At 45.6% G+C, this 17,444-nt stretch overlaps 1 protein-coding gene across 3 annotated transcripts in view; it reads right to left on the reverse strand.

The window, feature by feature from the left end:
• The window catches only part of LOC111843474 (tyrosine-protein kinase ABL1-like), a 30,448-nt gene that overhangs the window by 10,730 nt on the left and 2,274 nt on the right, over positions 1 to 17,444 (reverse strand). For 2 of the 3 annotated variants that reach the window (XM_072714749.1, XM_023811111.2), the window contains exon 2: positions 678 to 842. In XM_072714749.1, coding sequence (XP_072570850.1) covers positions 678 to 842 — 165 coding nt within the window. Of the gene's footprint in view, positions 1 to 677; positions 843 to 4,574; positions 5,850 to 17,444 lie in introns of those variants that run through there. The other variant, XM_023811112.2, reaches the window with a different exon arrangement.

Below are 17,444 nucleotides of genomic sequence, written 5' to 3' on the forward strand. Positions count from 1 at the left end.
ACGGGAAAACATTACGCTAATTGTAGCTGTGAGCTGATTACAGCTAGTGCTGGTTACAGTCAGTCATAATGGGCAGTTTGGGAACATTTTGGTTTCCCAGTAAATTACACCAGCACTAGAGAGAGCAGTTGATAAGACCAAGACTGACCGTCGGCTCTGTTATACCGAACTCAGATGTGTTGCTGGAAACACACCAAACATTCTAACTCATTTGAGACAACATCATCTGAGTGTGTGTATGACTGGAGCAAGGCTGCAACAGCCACTGGCGTTTAAGGCATTTTTGGCAGGAAATTCAGACAGGGCTAATATATAAATGGATAAATGACTAAGGCTATAAAGCATGCTTATCGCTACAGATATGTGACCATACTCAGTAGTAGAGAACACAGGATTTAGTTAATTATGATTGTTATGTTTCATTTTTGATTTTTTTAAATTCATGTTATTTTTACAATGTGCAAATAAGCGTTTCATAGATTTTGTTATTCAGACACATCAACAGGTGCACTGCTGGTTTACAATGGTTCCTAAATGTGCTTGCAGTTTTAATAATAATTCCAAAAGAAATTCTGTTTTCCGTGCTGTGCTGAAATTGCACTGTGAACCCAAAAGCACGGTTTGTTCTGAATCATGAACAGTTACACTCCTCGATCTGACACACAGTTTGTTCTGACCTTTAGTGATGCTCAAGGTGTTGTCTCCACTTGCCACAAAGTCATACAGTGCAACGAACAGGTTGGGGTCGTTTTCGCTGGGTCCTGCCAACAGGTTCTCCTTGGAGTTCCAGCGGGCAGCTTCCGTAAGGCCCGGCGGCTCGATGTCAGGTCGCTGGAGAGCTTCTGTGCATGGGAACAGTGGCAAACTTTCACTCGCATACGAACACATAGACATTAAAAAGCGTGCATGAATCACAAGAGGAACATCTCAAAATGTGTCCAAAATACCCCTGAAGAGAACAGTGCAATCAAGGCTGCCAGGGGTCCACAGCCAATAGCTGACACTATGCTTCTGCCGTAAGAGAACCTCATGACTGGATCGCCTACGGTTTATTTTTCATGCGACAAGGCCAGGTGGCACAGAGCCAGACAGCAAGGGGCCTAACCCCCAGGGAAGCAGAGCGCCCTTGTTATTCTCATCCTGCTTACATTTTTGGCACACGAGGGTGCTGATCTACCACTCACTCTCCAGGACAATCTGTGTGGACAGGCAGGAAGGAAGAGGCAGTAAACCTTTGTGATAACAGCACAGGAAAGACTGGAGCTGATCTAGTTCGCAACCTGATGCTTCGGGCTAATTTGTATGGCAGGAATTTCTGCCATTAATGTGGTTTGGGTACAAAACTCAAAAGCTCCACATTGCTGGCTTGGTAATAATTGCCAATTTAGGTCCCTGCTGGTCATGGTAAATTCAGTATAGGGGTTCATTAAAGGGACTTAGGGTTGCCCTGGAAACCAAAGCAACCGGTTAGCAGGAACAAGACTGAGTGTGGGGTACTTTTCAAAAGTGACAGAGTATCTTGGAGCACAGAGCACTTACAGATGCTGCAGTGAAGTCGTGAACCTCCTGGATTCATGTAGCACTGTGCAACTCTGAAGACAGCAGTGTTTCTTTAGAAACCATCACCAGATCCAGTGAGTTTCCTCATGCCACCAAATGCACTGATTAGAGATGCACCAACTGTATCGACAAACTACTGTTACCAGCCGATTTTTTACCGGCGATAATTCCATTTAAAATGGTGACCCATATTGCTGTCTGCTGTGTGGAAATATGTTAACGTTACCGAAAACAACATTAGAAATGCATTTTGCAAACACTGCTCTGCTAAAATTTCATGAGGATGACTTACTAATTAGCATTTCAACAGAACAAATTGGACGGTTCACCTTAACTACTCACAGTGAAGAGTATGAAGAGTTTCTGACAAACAGATCCATTCCAATAAAGAAGGCTGCAGTACCGCTGAATAATTACAGTCCATCAATAATGCAAGTAGCAAAAGAAAATTCAGTGTGAAATCAAGATATTATTGGGAAAATTACGGAGCTTATCGCACTTGATGATCAGCCCTACTCTGTTTTAAATGTTGTGGACATATAAGATGTATACAGTTATAAACTACAGTGCTCTGGGACTGTTACTGTATTTAGGTGGAGTATCCCTTTAAACTTATTTAAGCAGAATCCCCCAAATTGGTATCAGTCTTCGAAATAATTGGCTATCGGTATCAATCAGAAATATCCTTATTGGTGCATCACTAACACTGACCCAATCTGCTCACGCACAACATCCCTGCCAATGTCACCGATAACTAGGGGGGGGCAAAACTTGTTCTCTGGGACTCCATCCGCCTTTGACCACAAAGCCCAAGCTCATTCAGCATGAACTCAAGTGCACTGCATGGGCCGCGCCAGCTGTGTGGTTCAGCCTCACGCCGCAGTGGCGACACACTGCTGCACAGCCCCACATGAGCAGCCCTGGTTTCACAACAATTCATACTAGAAATATAGTCTCACACACACCTTCAGTGCCTGCTGGAAGCGGCTCACCCAGACCATCAGAGAAAACGATTCAGCAGATGACTTGCCACCCCCCCTGCCGGATGTGTTCCAGGTGAGACATTCAAGCCCCATGAGACACGCGATGAGTCCTCACTAAAGTTCCGTTCCAGATCCAGTGCCGCTTTCCACATCGGCCTGCCAAGGTAATGCGGTGGTCCCTGTGCCACCAAAGCCACGAGATGAGAAGCCCATCTGACAGCATTTGGCAGATTCATGGCAGTGAGGATAGTTGATGCTTTGCATTTTACATCTTTTTATAAGCTTATTGTGGGCGAAGGGAACCATATGAATACCACTATATAATTACTGCATAGACATCAAGTCGCTAATGTACTATGACGCACACCCCCTCCGCCGTTTTACTCCAGAGAGACTTCTTGGAATTTACTCCTGTTATCTGATTAATTATGGCAACAAAGACTTGGCAGAAGGCTCAAACCTCTCAACCCAGCCCAGCCCACCTACTGCAGTGAAATTACAAACACAAAAAATGCTGAACCAAAAATGAGAATACATCCCCCTGTTTTTTTAGCTGTTGTGAATTGCCCAGTGAGGAAAATTAACATGCCAAAACCAGGCTTTTGAGCAGGAAAAACGGGAAAGTGAAGCAGAGAGGGGTGAAGTGAGGTAACAGGTCATGGCAGTGACATCACTGCGTGAGTTTCAGCACCTTCAGCTGTTTGGTCAACATCACCAGCACCAGAAGAGATGCTACAGGCCAGACACATGCCAATCACATCAATAAACACTAAGATAACACTCAAAGTAATGGGTAAGAGTGTTACATTACCTGGTTACTTTGTGCCCGCCTAGATGTAAGAGAATTACAGCAGACTGACTGAAGTCAGATCAAGGATGTGACTCACATTCCATGGAAAAAGACCCATGGACTAGTCAGTCCCAAAACTTCCAGGGTTAAACCTCCTAAGAACTCATTACAATTTATTCTGTCTTCCATATCAGTTCCAGATATAAATGTGAATAGGGAGGACAAGGGCAGATATGACAAACCACTGGTTACTTGGGAAAATGATAGAGATTTGTTTACCAAAAGATAAGAGTCAAATGTAGGAAGACAGAAAGTCAAAGTAGAAGATGTGAGGCACCAAGCAGAATGAAAGAGATTAAAATAAATTCTATAGTAAAAAAGCAAAACATTATTAACATGACAGAAATGTGAATCAGAGGTTAAACCGCGCAAGCAGTCAATGTTTTTAAAAAATGAATGAGCAAAGTTTTGTTTTTTGTTTTTTTAAATGAATGAACAGCCCACTACAGGCCCTCACCTCATGACACACTCACTGGTGTGTAATGTCCAGAGCACCCCTCTCTCACTCCAACAGCCACATTCCACTTCGTCCACTAGACCCAGCGTCAGTCACCACATGGACCACGTCCGACACAGGCCCCAGGCACCGCCCTCGTTTTACAATGGAAAGCGAATAATAATGGCTACATCTCTTACAGACTTCCCAGCTTGACTGGGTAACTCCATAGGAACGTTTCACAGAATACACTCTAAGTTGTGGTTTCATTCGGCCTTTTAAGTACTGTAAAGTAACAACCAAGTCCTGGGCAGTATCTGTTCGCCTCTGATAGCAGGTTTCCTAATGCGATGTTTGGTACTCAGTCAGCCTCTAGCAAAGCCACCATTATAAATGAGTTACTCTACCATTCATTATGTCCTCACAGATATTCATGCTAAAACTCACAGAAGCCTCCCTGCTCCTGCAGTCATGACGGTCAGCAGCAGAGAGCAGGCATTAATTCTAGTGGCGTCCCCAAGTTGTACTCCACATCCCCCCCCCCCCCCCCCCCACAACACCCGTCTTTGTCCCCCTTTTTTTTCAGAAAACCCCAGTTGTACACAAACTCGCCAAGGGGATCCCACTGAGGGGGGGCCACATCTGTGGAGCCCGCAGCTGCCAGTGCACCCGTCACCGCCACCTGCTTCCCAAAGCTGACACCTCCCGCCACATGCCTCCTGCCCCCCCCCCACCAAGCCCTTACCTTCCAGGCAGGAGCCGGAAGAGGGGGGGAGCTCCTTCTTCGATTTGCACCCCACCAACTTGAGGCAGATCTCCAGCATTCTCATCTGTTTAATTTCACTCCCGCTCCCGTGACTGTCCCGTTGGACGCTTGCTTGCCCACTAGTGTCCCTCTCACGGCCTCTCCTGCTCAAGGTCACTATTTCCGCAGTTTTAGTGAAAATCAGCTGAATGAACTCAAAGTCACTGAATTCAAATGAAAAAAGCTGAAAGAGGTTAAATCTGGAGTTTGCTGCTGTCCTCCACTTTCTCCCACTACTTCCCACAGACACTCAAACCGGGCTCCTTTTTGGTCTACAAACTTCCAACTGCACGCGGTTGCAACATCTCTCTCCGGTCAGGAGGGGGAGAGGAGGAAGCACAAAGGCAGCGGGGGTTGCCGTGTCTCAGACTCGGGGGCTCGGCGTGGTTGAGTCCATTTTCCTGAGTGAATTCGCGCCGTGTCCGTGAGCCGGAGAAACTGAAATGAGCTCAACGTTGTCACCAGCTGCCTACAAAGGGGCCCTTTCACGAGCTGCCCGCTGGGCTGAGTGACATCAGCAGGCTGGACCCGCCCCCACACAGATACACACGCGCCCGCCCGCACTCACACACACACACACACACACACACACACACACGAGCCAGCACATGCAGGAAGAGTGCTTACAAATGCCAGAAACAACTTTCAGAGTCTGAATAAGCATCCAGTTACTCAAAAAATTAGAAACAAAATAAAAAATAAAAATCAGACCCAGGTTAAGCGTCCCCCCACAAAGACACTCACATACACACACACAGCTTTTCAATGTTTAAAAGCATGTATCATCACGGCCACCACTCCAATGCCTTGGGGTTTTGAAACATGACACCCGAAACATGTGAGCAGGGGCTCTTGGCATTATTCGGTAAGAGGTGCTTGCAGATCTGACAGACTCCACCCCTGGGCACCAACATGCGCTCCTGCGTCACGCTGCAGATATCTGGAGTGGGCTCTGCATTGACTATTTTGAATATTATTAATAGGACTAACAATGATTATCGGCTAAATAATGTCTGGCCCTCTCTATCATATACTCTGCTTGCATCAGACAGCGAGGTCTGACCTCACTGGCTGCATAGTCTGACGACTGAAAAAAAGGCTATTGCAAGAGGATTGCGGTACTGGACTTTCGTTGCCTTGGTAACAGATGGTAGCCCAGCATCAACTGAGAGTCACGGAACACTGACATCACCGGGGCACAACAGCCCAGGCTGGGGAGTCCAGACTGGCTGGAACCTGGGTCTCTGCTGCATACAGAGGTATGAGGGTGGCCGAGCTGGAAATTCCATTTGCTTTGGGGGGGGGGGGGCATGGGGGTGAGATGCTCTTCTGTCTTGCTCTTAAGAGAAGTGCAAGACTAAGGGCAGCAGAGCCACAAAGAAAGTGGGCTACACACCAGTAGGCTGCAGGTTTGAGTTCCAGCAGGGATGCAGCTCGTATTTCAACGTGCAAAGGAGACAATGCACCAGATGCAAGTCAAGGCATCTTGAGAAAAACTAAGTGAAAGGTTTGAACATCTGGAGGAAGAACAAACAACTGCATCCCCCAGAGATGTGACAATAACCCATTAATTAAAATTCTTCTTGTCTAACCTCATTCACACCAGAATAGTTTTTATGTCCCGTGAAACCACATGGATTTTCATATGGAGCAGAATGATGTCAATTCTTTTTTTTTTTTTTTTAAAAAAAGGAAAAAAATATTTAAAGACTCAGGAGTGCTAAAAATAGTTGAAAATTGTGACTAAATATTCAAACGTTATTAGTGATGATGATGTCAGTAAGGGAAAGTAAGAATGAATTAAGCATTTCAACAGAAGCTCAAACCTTTAATCCTATGATATGTTTGCCATCAGCCTTGTCCCATTCACCTGATTGTACCCACAGTTTGGTACATGCCCAGCTGACAGCAGGGCAATACGCAGAATATAACCTGCCCAGCGGGATGTGAATAAAGACCTGCATCTTCTGGACCTTATCTAAGCAACTCCATTTAGTGTGGCACAGCAGAGGAGATGAACCCAGCTCCCCACTGCCGGACACATTTTATGGTCAGTGATTCATTACAGGCCACAAAACCCACTTTAAGACCGAAAATATGCTTATACACATTTATGCAAAGACAACTGGAACACAGCCACAGTGATCTAATCCCGACATATGCCTCTGCATAGACAGAAAAAGATTGTTATATGCTTATTCTACACATTGGTACAATAAATCATTTGCCCTCTTTTTTGTGCTAAAATGTTAACAATACAGAAAGGAGAGATACCATCACAGCCCAATGCCGGACACACCATGACCACGCTGCTGAACACAACAGCCTCGCAGACAACTGTGGCCGAGAAACCGAACCTTATTCTCCATCCCCCAGAAGCACCACTCAATGCAGTCCGAAGGGGGGGGGCAGGTTCCCAGATGGAGAAACGTGAAGCATGTTACTCTACAATGACCTCATCACAGAATCACTCTTTGTGATTTATACAAGCCCATGTGCAGGATCTTAAAGGTTAGCTGACGTATACAGGATGCATTTAGGATCATTCCTTCCGCCTGGTCTTCCTTAAGAATCCACAGAAAAACAAGCCTAAATACTAACCCCCCCCCCCAGCAGTGCGATGGGCTTGGGTTCGGAACCAAAACCCTCAAGACAAAACAACCAAAACAACCCACTTAACAGCTTAACATAAAACCATTAGCAACTCGACAGACTTTGCTTTAGGTCTCCACCAGCATCTGACGTACTGGGAACAGAGCTGTTGCCACCTGGCCCCAATCACCCAGAGCATTCGGGGTCATGGAAACCAAAGCCACACAGTGCATCAGTCAGTGGGAAAGTGAGCAGATCAAAGGTGTGGGGCACTGATGGCCCTTGGTTAGTAACGTTTCTGCAGTGCTGCTGAGATTGCTCTGAATGTCTGCAATACTGTGGAGATCTGGCCTAGTTCTCTCTTTCCGCAATGACTGTTGGGGGCTGTAGTCTTCACTCCAACTTTCAAAAGCATCTAGCAAACTCACGGCAGAATAAGCCCATATTAAATGTCCAGAGAAACAAGAACATTTGCCTCTTAAAACCTGTTCCACACTAATCTGTTCCGCAACGAACCCCCATTACACCAACACCTCTGACACTACACCCCCACGCCCACGCCAGCCCAGCAGGCCCTGGGAGATGAAACCCAACACCCAATAACAATGTCAGAAACGTCAGGCTGGCTGGCACGGCGCCCACCGGCTGCAGCAAGGGGAATAAGGGGGATTGGGCCGATTCCAGCAAAGGGCTCTGACCGACTGCAGCTGGGGCCCCATGACAGCTGCAAGGCGTGCGGAGGTCATTTTACTAAAGCCACGCGACAGAGTTTATAGAGACAATAGGGGGGGGGGGGGGGGGGCATAAAATAATGTAAGTAAATAAATGTGCTCCAGTGCAACAATTACTGAACTTCCGGACAAACAAGCCCCCCATGATCTTGCAGCCTATAGACCCTGATGGGTGCAGCTAAAGCCCTTGTGTCTCTTGGACACAGAACAGGCCTCCAAGGCCCTTGGAAACGGAGCATTCAGCGTACGGTGCCTGGTGTCATCGACCTCCCAGCAGGAAACCAGCTTCCTTCAAAGCAGAAAGGTCAAAGTTCCGGCCGCGCTAAACGCTTCACTAGCGGTTCTTCCCGTAAGCATTGACACGGAACTTCCCCGTTCTAGTGAGGGATCATGCAAAACAGATATGCCAGGCGATGCAGGACATTGCTTAGCCACAGAAACAGCAGCGCCAGGATGTCAAGGAACAAAGTGCCAAGTCGTGGCAGGACAGTTGTACAGTTAAAACAAGTTACTCAAGTTTTACTGCTTTATGAGAGGGGGGGGGGGGCGAATCTGTACAGGGTTCTTGCAGGTTTCAGTAAGTTAAATTTAAGACCTTTTTAAGACCTTTTAAAACCATTATGAGTAAAATTTAAGACCAACACGATGCATTACTAGAAACATTCGAATGATACCAGAAATTCTCATATTTTATGTCACTCATATCCTTAGCCCAACATCCACATATCATATGTGTTTACAAAGTGTGTTTTAATAAATTCACGTGTGTTTAAAGCATGTGAGAGTGGTATTTTAAGGCTTAAACTATAAAAAAGTTTATGTATATGGTCTTTCTATATCGCGGATTTTAACCTATTGCTGATGGGTCTGGAACGTAACTTCCGCGATAGGCGGGGGATCCAGACCCATCAGCGATAGGTGAAAATCCGCGATATAGAAAGACCTTAAAATATACAGTGATCCCCCACCTATCGCGGAAGTTACGTTCCAGACCCATCAGCGATAGGTGAAAATTCGTGATATATAAAAGGCCATATACATAAACTAGAATTGCAATTCTGTGTTAATAACAGTATATATCAGAACTGTAATACACCTTACATATTAAACTGTGTATGATAATAAAAACTTGCCTTGCCTTACCATAAGGAGACAGAGAAACGTTCTCCTCAAGACCACACGAACAACTAAAAACTATATGCTGGAAACTAAGACATTCACAAGGTAACTCCATGAAAAGCTCTGTAAAAGTAGAAATGTGTTTACTCTATGATAAGACAACGTGAACCAACCGGCTAGTATAGTTGCCATGTAACTGAAAAAATTCACTCCAGTCATCAGAGAAAAAAAGTTACTAACGCACTACATCAAAACATTTACATTGCAATAATGTATGGCATGAAATAAACCTGTAACTATATCATTCAGTAATACAAATAATAAAACAACATACCGTTCACATTGGCCTCAAGAACTAAGTTAGCGCTTGATTCCCCTGCACTTCCTGTTGTGGCTGAGCGTGCACCTGACGTCAGTGGATGGGAGTGCACGTTCTGCAGCCAGACCCTTCTCAAACTGTTTGTTTGCCTTGCTGCAGTGATCACGCGATGGGATTAGGGTTGTAACGGTATACTGGTATCAGGGCTGTGGAGTCGGAGTCGGAGACAATTTTGGGTACCTGGCAAAAAGTAAACCGACTCCGACTCCTACTAAATTTAAATGGGAATTAAAAAAGTAAGTTGAAATGTCCCAATTCACAAACAGTCATAATGAACTACTTCTCTGCTGTAAGAATAAAGCCCAATGCATGCAGTGCATAATGTTACCACAAAAGGAACATGTCAAGTAACCATGAAGCATGCTTTTCATTGACTGTATGCGTCACTATATGGGATGTAATGCACATGTAAGGTGCGGCACCGCTTTCCATTGTGTCATGTTCCACTGTTACAGGGAACTGTGAACCTAGCCTAAAGCCCCCCATACATTTACAGATGCACTGCCGATTTTTCGACCGTTCAACGAGTCATCACGCGTCAAACGCCTGAAAAATCACCTGGTGTGTTCTCAGCTCCGTCAGCTCCCCTTCGCTATGCGCTACCCTTGAAACCTTGTTTTCATTGTGTTTGTCTTTAATCTGGCATTATAGTAGAGTGTTGGCTTCCTAGCCAGTAGTTCTGTGGTGAAATGACATGTATGTTGCCTTCCTTTCCTTCAATGGATGTAGAAAATACATTAGCATAGTATATACAGACAGAGGAGTCGGAGTCGGGGAGTCGGAGTCGGAAGATTTAGAAACTGAGGAGTCGGAGTCGGAGCATTTATCTACCGACTCCACAGCCCTGACTGGCATGGTGGTTTATTGTGATATTGACATGTACGATTATCATATCATGCACATATGCCTTACCATAAGGCGGTTTTGAGAAAAAAAAAAGAAACCAGATCTCACCCGCGCTGCCGTGTATATGCAACTTCTTTCCGCTTGACTGCTTAGATTCCACCCATACCTGCACAGCGGCGAAAATGTCCGATACAGAGGCTGCAAATTCTAATCTCTATCTCCCGCCGAAAAAAAAATTTAAATCTGCAGTATGGGAATATTTTGGGTATCCGAAAAATGATCGTGGGGTTGTCCTTAAATAGGGATATCCAGTTTGCAAGAAATGTGGACGAAGAGTGGCCGCAAATGGAGGAAATACGTCAAACATGTTCTCCCATATTCGCGAACACCATCCCTCCATGAAGATAAAGGTAAGTTCCATTTATAACTTAAAGCCGTATTATTTCTGTGATGCAGAGGGAATCCCGGAATCCAGTCATGTAATTGGAGTCAATTACAGTATAATTCAGATGCCACGTAAAATGTGCGATTTGATAGATAGATAGATGGATGAATAAATCAAAATATAGCTGTGCAGTGAATATACAGCGCAAAAAGGCTGCCGCTCGCTCATAAACCAACTATCCCCCCGCGCAGCGGCACAGATGATTATTTTGTCCTCCAGGTTCGTGTGCCGCCCCCCATAGAATCCCTCCCGGCGCCCTCCCAACTTCATCCCTTATCGTCTCCGCTCGCTCATCCTCTAGAGCGAGAAATAACTAATAACTTAAGAGAAATAACTTCCTTATTTTGTTCAAATGGGAGATGCGCAGCTTTATTTTATTTATTTTTCCCCCAAAAGTTAGACTCATACTTCCATAAGTTTTTTTTATTTTCATTAAAAAAAAGTTTGTTACAATAAACCATGTTCAACCAAAAACCATATCTCTTTTTATTCATTTAAGGGTCATTGTAGCTGATGATTATAATAATAATAATAATAATAATAATGATGATAGTTTAATACCGTATACCACGAAACCGCGAAACTGTGATATTTTCTGAGACGATTATCATACCGTGAAAATCTCATACCGTTACAACCCTAAATGGGATTTGCAGTTTTATTACCACACAGATACCGGTGCAGACCAGAAAACACAACCAACGGACTAGTTTTACAGCGTTTTACTATTTTATTTTCTGCGGACAACACTTTTTGGGAATTAACGGAGGTAAGAATTTTAAGATTTGGGTAAATTAAATTTAAGACCTAGGATGAAAATCTGGGCATTTTAAAGACATTTTAAGGCCTTAAATGGAACTTTCTGAATTTTAGACTTTTTAAGACCCCGTGGGAATCCTGCTGTAACAATTTAAGCAAACAAATTCAGTGTTTTAAAAGTGCTCCACCTGGGGGTGGCAGGAAGCTGGATCCCACAATGCCTCCACTTCCAAATGAACCAAAACTACTTTCCCCATTTCCCGTTGGGGGGGGGGGGTGACCTAAGACCATCAACAGAGCCAAACCATACTGATCCCAAAGAGCATCACTTGTGTTTGTGCAAGATTAATCGCCCTGGAAAGAAACTCAAATTAAAAACAAAAATGGCCTGTGTGTGGGCAAGGGGAGCGAGACGTCCAGATTACAAATCCAAGGAGGCCACTTGTGGAAACCTGAGACTCGGCACATCTGAACTTAGCTTTGGCTGAGATAACTGGTTCCCTGTTTTTTTTTTTTTATGTGTCTGACTCACATAAATGCTGAAGCTAAACTATACCATATTCGAAAGTGTATTGGGGGGGGGCTGCTGTTCTGACTGCCTTGTAAACAAACCGGCATGGCAGCTTAAATGTTTCCCAGAGGAATTACAAAGAACTGCAAGAAGCACTTTTACCACATATAAACATGAATTCATACAGACACAGATCACCCCATTCTCAAAGCACTGATTTTTTTTTTGGCCCAACAGGTGTGCATTTACTCAGGGGAGTGTTTTGCCACTGCAGCAATGGAGCTAAAAATCCTAGAAGCCCAAGTCACGTCAAGACTTAACCGCAAAACACCACAAAAAGGGAGATTAGGATACTGTCCTACACAGCTCAAATAAACGTTTCATAGCTCAGCTGAGGAATAGGTGCCATTATTACAGTATTGGAATTACAAAAACACACACACACACACACACACACAGACCTGGGATTCCTAAACCCTGACAGCCCATACGGACAGTTGGCTGGAAGCCACCGCCTGTGACTGGGTGGAATTTAACAGCAGATAAAGGCTGTAGAAAAACAGCAGCTGCGTTCCCATCATGCCAAGGAGGGCTTCATCGGAGGGGAGCGCTGCTGTGGTGAGGAGCCCGCTATGCGTTCCTATCGAGTAAACGGGGTGGGGGTGGGGGGTGGCATGCAGCTGTGGCACTCTGACCCTTTGTTATGTCAGTGGCCTGGCCATGTCTCAGTGTCACAATCCAAGGACAGCAGGCACTCAGTCACATCTCAGCCATCAAATTCATACAGAAAGCCCTAACTGGCAAATAAATCAATCAGACAGATTCAACGACACAATGGACCGGCATCCCATTTAGGGCGCCCCATGCTGATTGGGATAGGCTTAATGCCCCCCTCACAACCCTGCCAGGACAAATGATTGGAAGATGGATGAATGGATTGATGAAAGAACACACAATGCATGGCACATTTTCAGTTTGAGCTGAATCAGAACTGTCTGAAATTCATACCAATGGCCCACATTTTGAAACTTTTACCCATGATCCAGTAAAGAGCCACTTGTTACTACCTATCACCTAGTGTGAATGTTAGTGCAGTAAGGCCAGTGAGATGGCCAAGCAACATGTGGCAATTCAAGCTTGTTGTCACCACATGACCCTTGTATTTATATATATGTACAAGTGTGCATGGAGCATCTACTTATTTGTGCACTGTCATGAACAGGCATGCATATGTACAGCAGTGTTTCCCAATCTGGTCCTTGGGGACCCACAGAAAGTTCATGTGGACTTTTCAGCAGGGAGCTCAGAGGACACAAAAACACGGACCCACTGTGGGTCCCCGAAGGCCAGATTGGAAAACACTGGATGTACAGGGATGAGAGTAAGGGCCACACACATGCAAACAGCAGGACTACGTGCATGACAGAACAAGAGAGTGGGTGTGGGGCACCAGCGATCTGAGAAGGGAATTCTTAGAGGGTAACATTCCTGTCTGTATTACTCTAGTTTGCCCTGAACTCCTTGCTCCCCCCCCCCCCCGCCACAGAACCAGCAGCATTAATGAGGCAGCAATTCTCCACCAGGAATTGACAACAACACAACAGCAAGCCCAGCTGCTTCGCCATCCAGAAAAGCACCACTAGTAGGTGACAGGGACAATGCTGAAGAACAGTCAATACCATTTCCATCTGCAATAGTGTAAGCTGTAAAGATGACTACGCACAGGCCAAGCAAAGCCAGACAGGCGGACGACATCATTAAAAGGACAGTCAGCCAAAGTCAAGAATCAGCCAAGCAGCAAAACTTGCAAGGTATTGCGGGAGATATCACCAGCAGTCCCCTTCCAGGTGGTCGAATTCCCGGAAACCACACTGGCTCACTGTGTGGCAGGAAAACCAAGTTCAGCGTGAGAGACACACCCACCCGGAATGTGACACGCTCAGAAGTTTGCATTGCCAGAAAAATAAACAAAACAAACCCAGAAGACAAGATTTCATGGTGGTTATTATTAGGGGGGAAAACTCATACTGTGGAAGGACATGTAACCCACAAAAAAGGAGGAAAGGGCAATGGTACACAAAACAAAATCAGTCATGAGAGGTCAGTACCAACAGCGAATCCAAGACACACATCAAGCCCCACTGGTCTCAAGTCAGCTGATGTCTTAAGCAGCTCTATGCAAGTGTCAATAATACTAATAATGGGAGGTTGAAACCAGAGCAGCACTGAAATCGACGCCTTGAGGCATTATGCATTTACTGCGTGCCTAGCACATTGTGGTATTTTACACTATTAGATACTGAGTGCCTTGCTGGAGGGCGTGCATGCATGCACACACGCACACACACACACGCACACAAATGCCTCGAGCACTCAGAAATTACAAGTCAAACCCAGAGGAGGAGCTGGATTTACCCGGCAGCCAGTCAGATGAGCAGCCAGGGACAAACCTGACAATGCAGAAAGGCACCTGCCCTCAACCTCCCTGTGGGGGGGGGGGGGAGCGGTGGAGTGTCTAGACTACTGCAGATTCCAGGAGTTCCAGCCAACAACTTAAACTCCAGGTGCATGACCCCCCCCCCCCACCCCCACCCCCACCACACACACACACACACACACACACACACACATATTCAGCAGTGTGTCAATCAATAACTCAGGGCTTCTGCTTGGCGGCATGAGGACCTTAAGTTCACACAGTCAGATAAATAATTTAACCAGAAAGCAGCCTGCAAGCTTCTGTTAAAATGCTGCCAAATAGCTCGAAGTTGTGGTCATACTCGATTTTCATGAAGCGGCAAAATACAGCATCTCTGCCACATTCTCCCATCTGATTTTGTTTTAAAATAAGGTGAGAAGGCAGAACTGTGAGAGCTTAGCCCATCCCATTCATTCCACAGACCTCCCCAAAGACCAAAAGGCCAAGGACCCCACACTCCCCATGGACAGAACCGACCATTTGCTGCACTGGACACTGCAGAGCATGCTCATAGGGGATCCCACCCAGAGAGGCAACAAATCATAAAGACCATGAGGTCAAAAAGTGCTGCCAAGATACGCATAACCCATCCATCCCTATACTGTACATCTATACCTATACGTCTACATGTTTACCTATCTATATGTGTCTATAGCAATATGCCTGTCCATCCATCCATCCATCCATCATTAATGCAGTCATGCCTCAGCGCACATAAATTGATCAAAACAATATGGGGAAAGCACTCAAAATATGTTTGCTTTTCCCTCACTATCTATAAGTTGAGGACAGCTGGTCCAGACCCCAGCACTATTACACAGGCTACCAGACACCAGAAAGGAAGCCGTGCCACTATGACACCTATACTTGGTATACTGCCGTACGCTGACCAAAGCTGAATGGCAGGGCTCCTCAAGGGCCCAATTCCAAATCCAGGCCTTGTTTTCAGGTCTCCCAGGTAGTTTAATAATTACTGATTCTGATTGGGTACAGAGACTTCACACATGGTTTACAGATAAAGGAAGGCTGGAAAATCAGCAGTGCTTGGTTCTTGAATACCATGATTTGAATAACCCTGCTATATAGGAAGGGGGAAAAACACATGAACTGAAGCTCTTATACTGAAAGGTTTCAGAAAATACAAAGCTAGCTACAGAAAACAGAAATGTATTCTGGCAATGCAGGTAGTGCCAGACAAAAGATCAATTTTAAGGAAATACATGCTATATATGAGGAACCATCCTCTATATCAGGGCATTCTGCAAAAACAAGGTACTTCCTCCAAAACCACTGCACAGAGCATGAGCTGTTCTAACCTTTGCCCGGCAGCACACTCTGTTTCTGGGTATCTGCTGGCCTCCAAAGAGAAGTTACAGTGCTGGACAACATGTTACAAGAAGCCTTGGTAGGGGAAAGGGGGCAGAGTCCTGCCAAGTGACGAGAGTAATCTAAATGTTACTGGATCGAATAGACAGCACCAGAGCTCTGACACCCTTCATAAGCTGCCCCACCAGCTTATGAAGCTACCGTTTAATGAAAAGCTGAGAGAGGCTGAGAGTTAGGCTACCTGAGACCTGCCAACTCGCACTCTGCACACTGAAAAAAAGCAGCACAGAGGACCGAGGACACCTCAGGGTGTTCTCACAAAGATGGAACAGGCAAGAACATGGCTGATAGAACAAAAGTCTACGGGAATCGAACTGGAATACCACTGCAGGAGAAAACTGCAGAAAGTCCACCCACATCCCTGAGTCAAGCCACTATCGCACAAACACGCCTCTATGAACCACCTTCCTGTTTGGAGATGGCAGGGAGGGACAACACTTCCTGACAAACATTCCCAGGAGCCCCAATCACATGGCTGCTTTACTCTCTTTTAGGTAACTTAGCACATCAAGGAAATGTCACAGCATGAGTGACCAGACAAGGACAGCTACAGCTACGCGTTCTGCGAAGGGCGGCCACGGAGCTCCCAGCCTTTCATGTGCAGTGTGCTCCATCAGAGAGATCATGCAGGCCCTGCGAACAGAGGCGCATGGACAGGCCTCTGCTTGCCCTATGCTGCCTTTTTCCGCCCCAGCTCCTCTCCCTGCCAGTGGAGCTCAGAACTGGATGAGCGAGAGCATCGCGTGAGCAGCTGCAGATGCCAGGGGAGGACTGGGAATGGTTGGGGGTGGGGAGGTTCATGAATTAGAGATCCAAAATTACTTCTCTCTCTCCCCCTCCTTTCTCTATGGCTCACACCCCCACTCTAACACCCTGGATCAGCAGATGGCCTACCCCCCTACCCATGCCCCAACATCCATGCTCTGTTCTTAGACACATTCAACAATAATGTGCATGTCACAAAACCAGAAAACATCACTTCCAAATATTAGCTGTCACACCCAACAGATTCGCACTTGACCCACGTATGTAGAGCCGAAGGTTAGAGAAATGAAGCAATTTAGATTAAGAAATTATGCTCAAGAGTACCAAAGCTGGACCTCATTTTGGCCAAGAACCAGCAACAACTTCTGGCAGTGGAGCTCCTTAACCATTGCTCTACTGACCAGCCTTGTACCAGCCGGGTTTTGCAGTTGACAATGAGTTTTAATTTGTACCAACAGCTATATGTTATAAGTTGAGATATAGTCAACAGTACATAATTTAAAAACCAAGCAAACTTACTTGACATAAAAATGTGTTTTGTGCCAACTAAGCATGCCTCCTCTTGTACCCTAACTTCTGAAGCTACTTTTTAGCTAAATTAATTTGCTTCTCTGTTAGCACACAGATCAATGACCCCCAGTGGGGCTCATTCTAAAACAAGACCCCAGAAAGAGCAGATCCCTCCCAACAGAAACCAGTGCAAAGTGCCTCCCCAACTCTTGCAGTCTTGTAAAGCAGCTGAAGGTTACCGAACTGCCATGAACCCTGTCAAACACTGGCAGGAATTTGGTACACTGG

This window comes from Paramormyrops kingsleyae, chromosome 7 (assembly GCF_048594095.1).
Source record: "Paramormyrops kingsleyae isolate MSU_618 chromosome 7, PKINGS_0.4, whole genome shotgun sequence".
Lineage (NCBI taxonomy): Eukaryota > Metazoa > Chordata > Actinopteri > Osteoglossiformes > Mormyridae > Paramormyrops > Paramormyrops kingsleyae.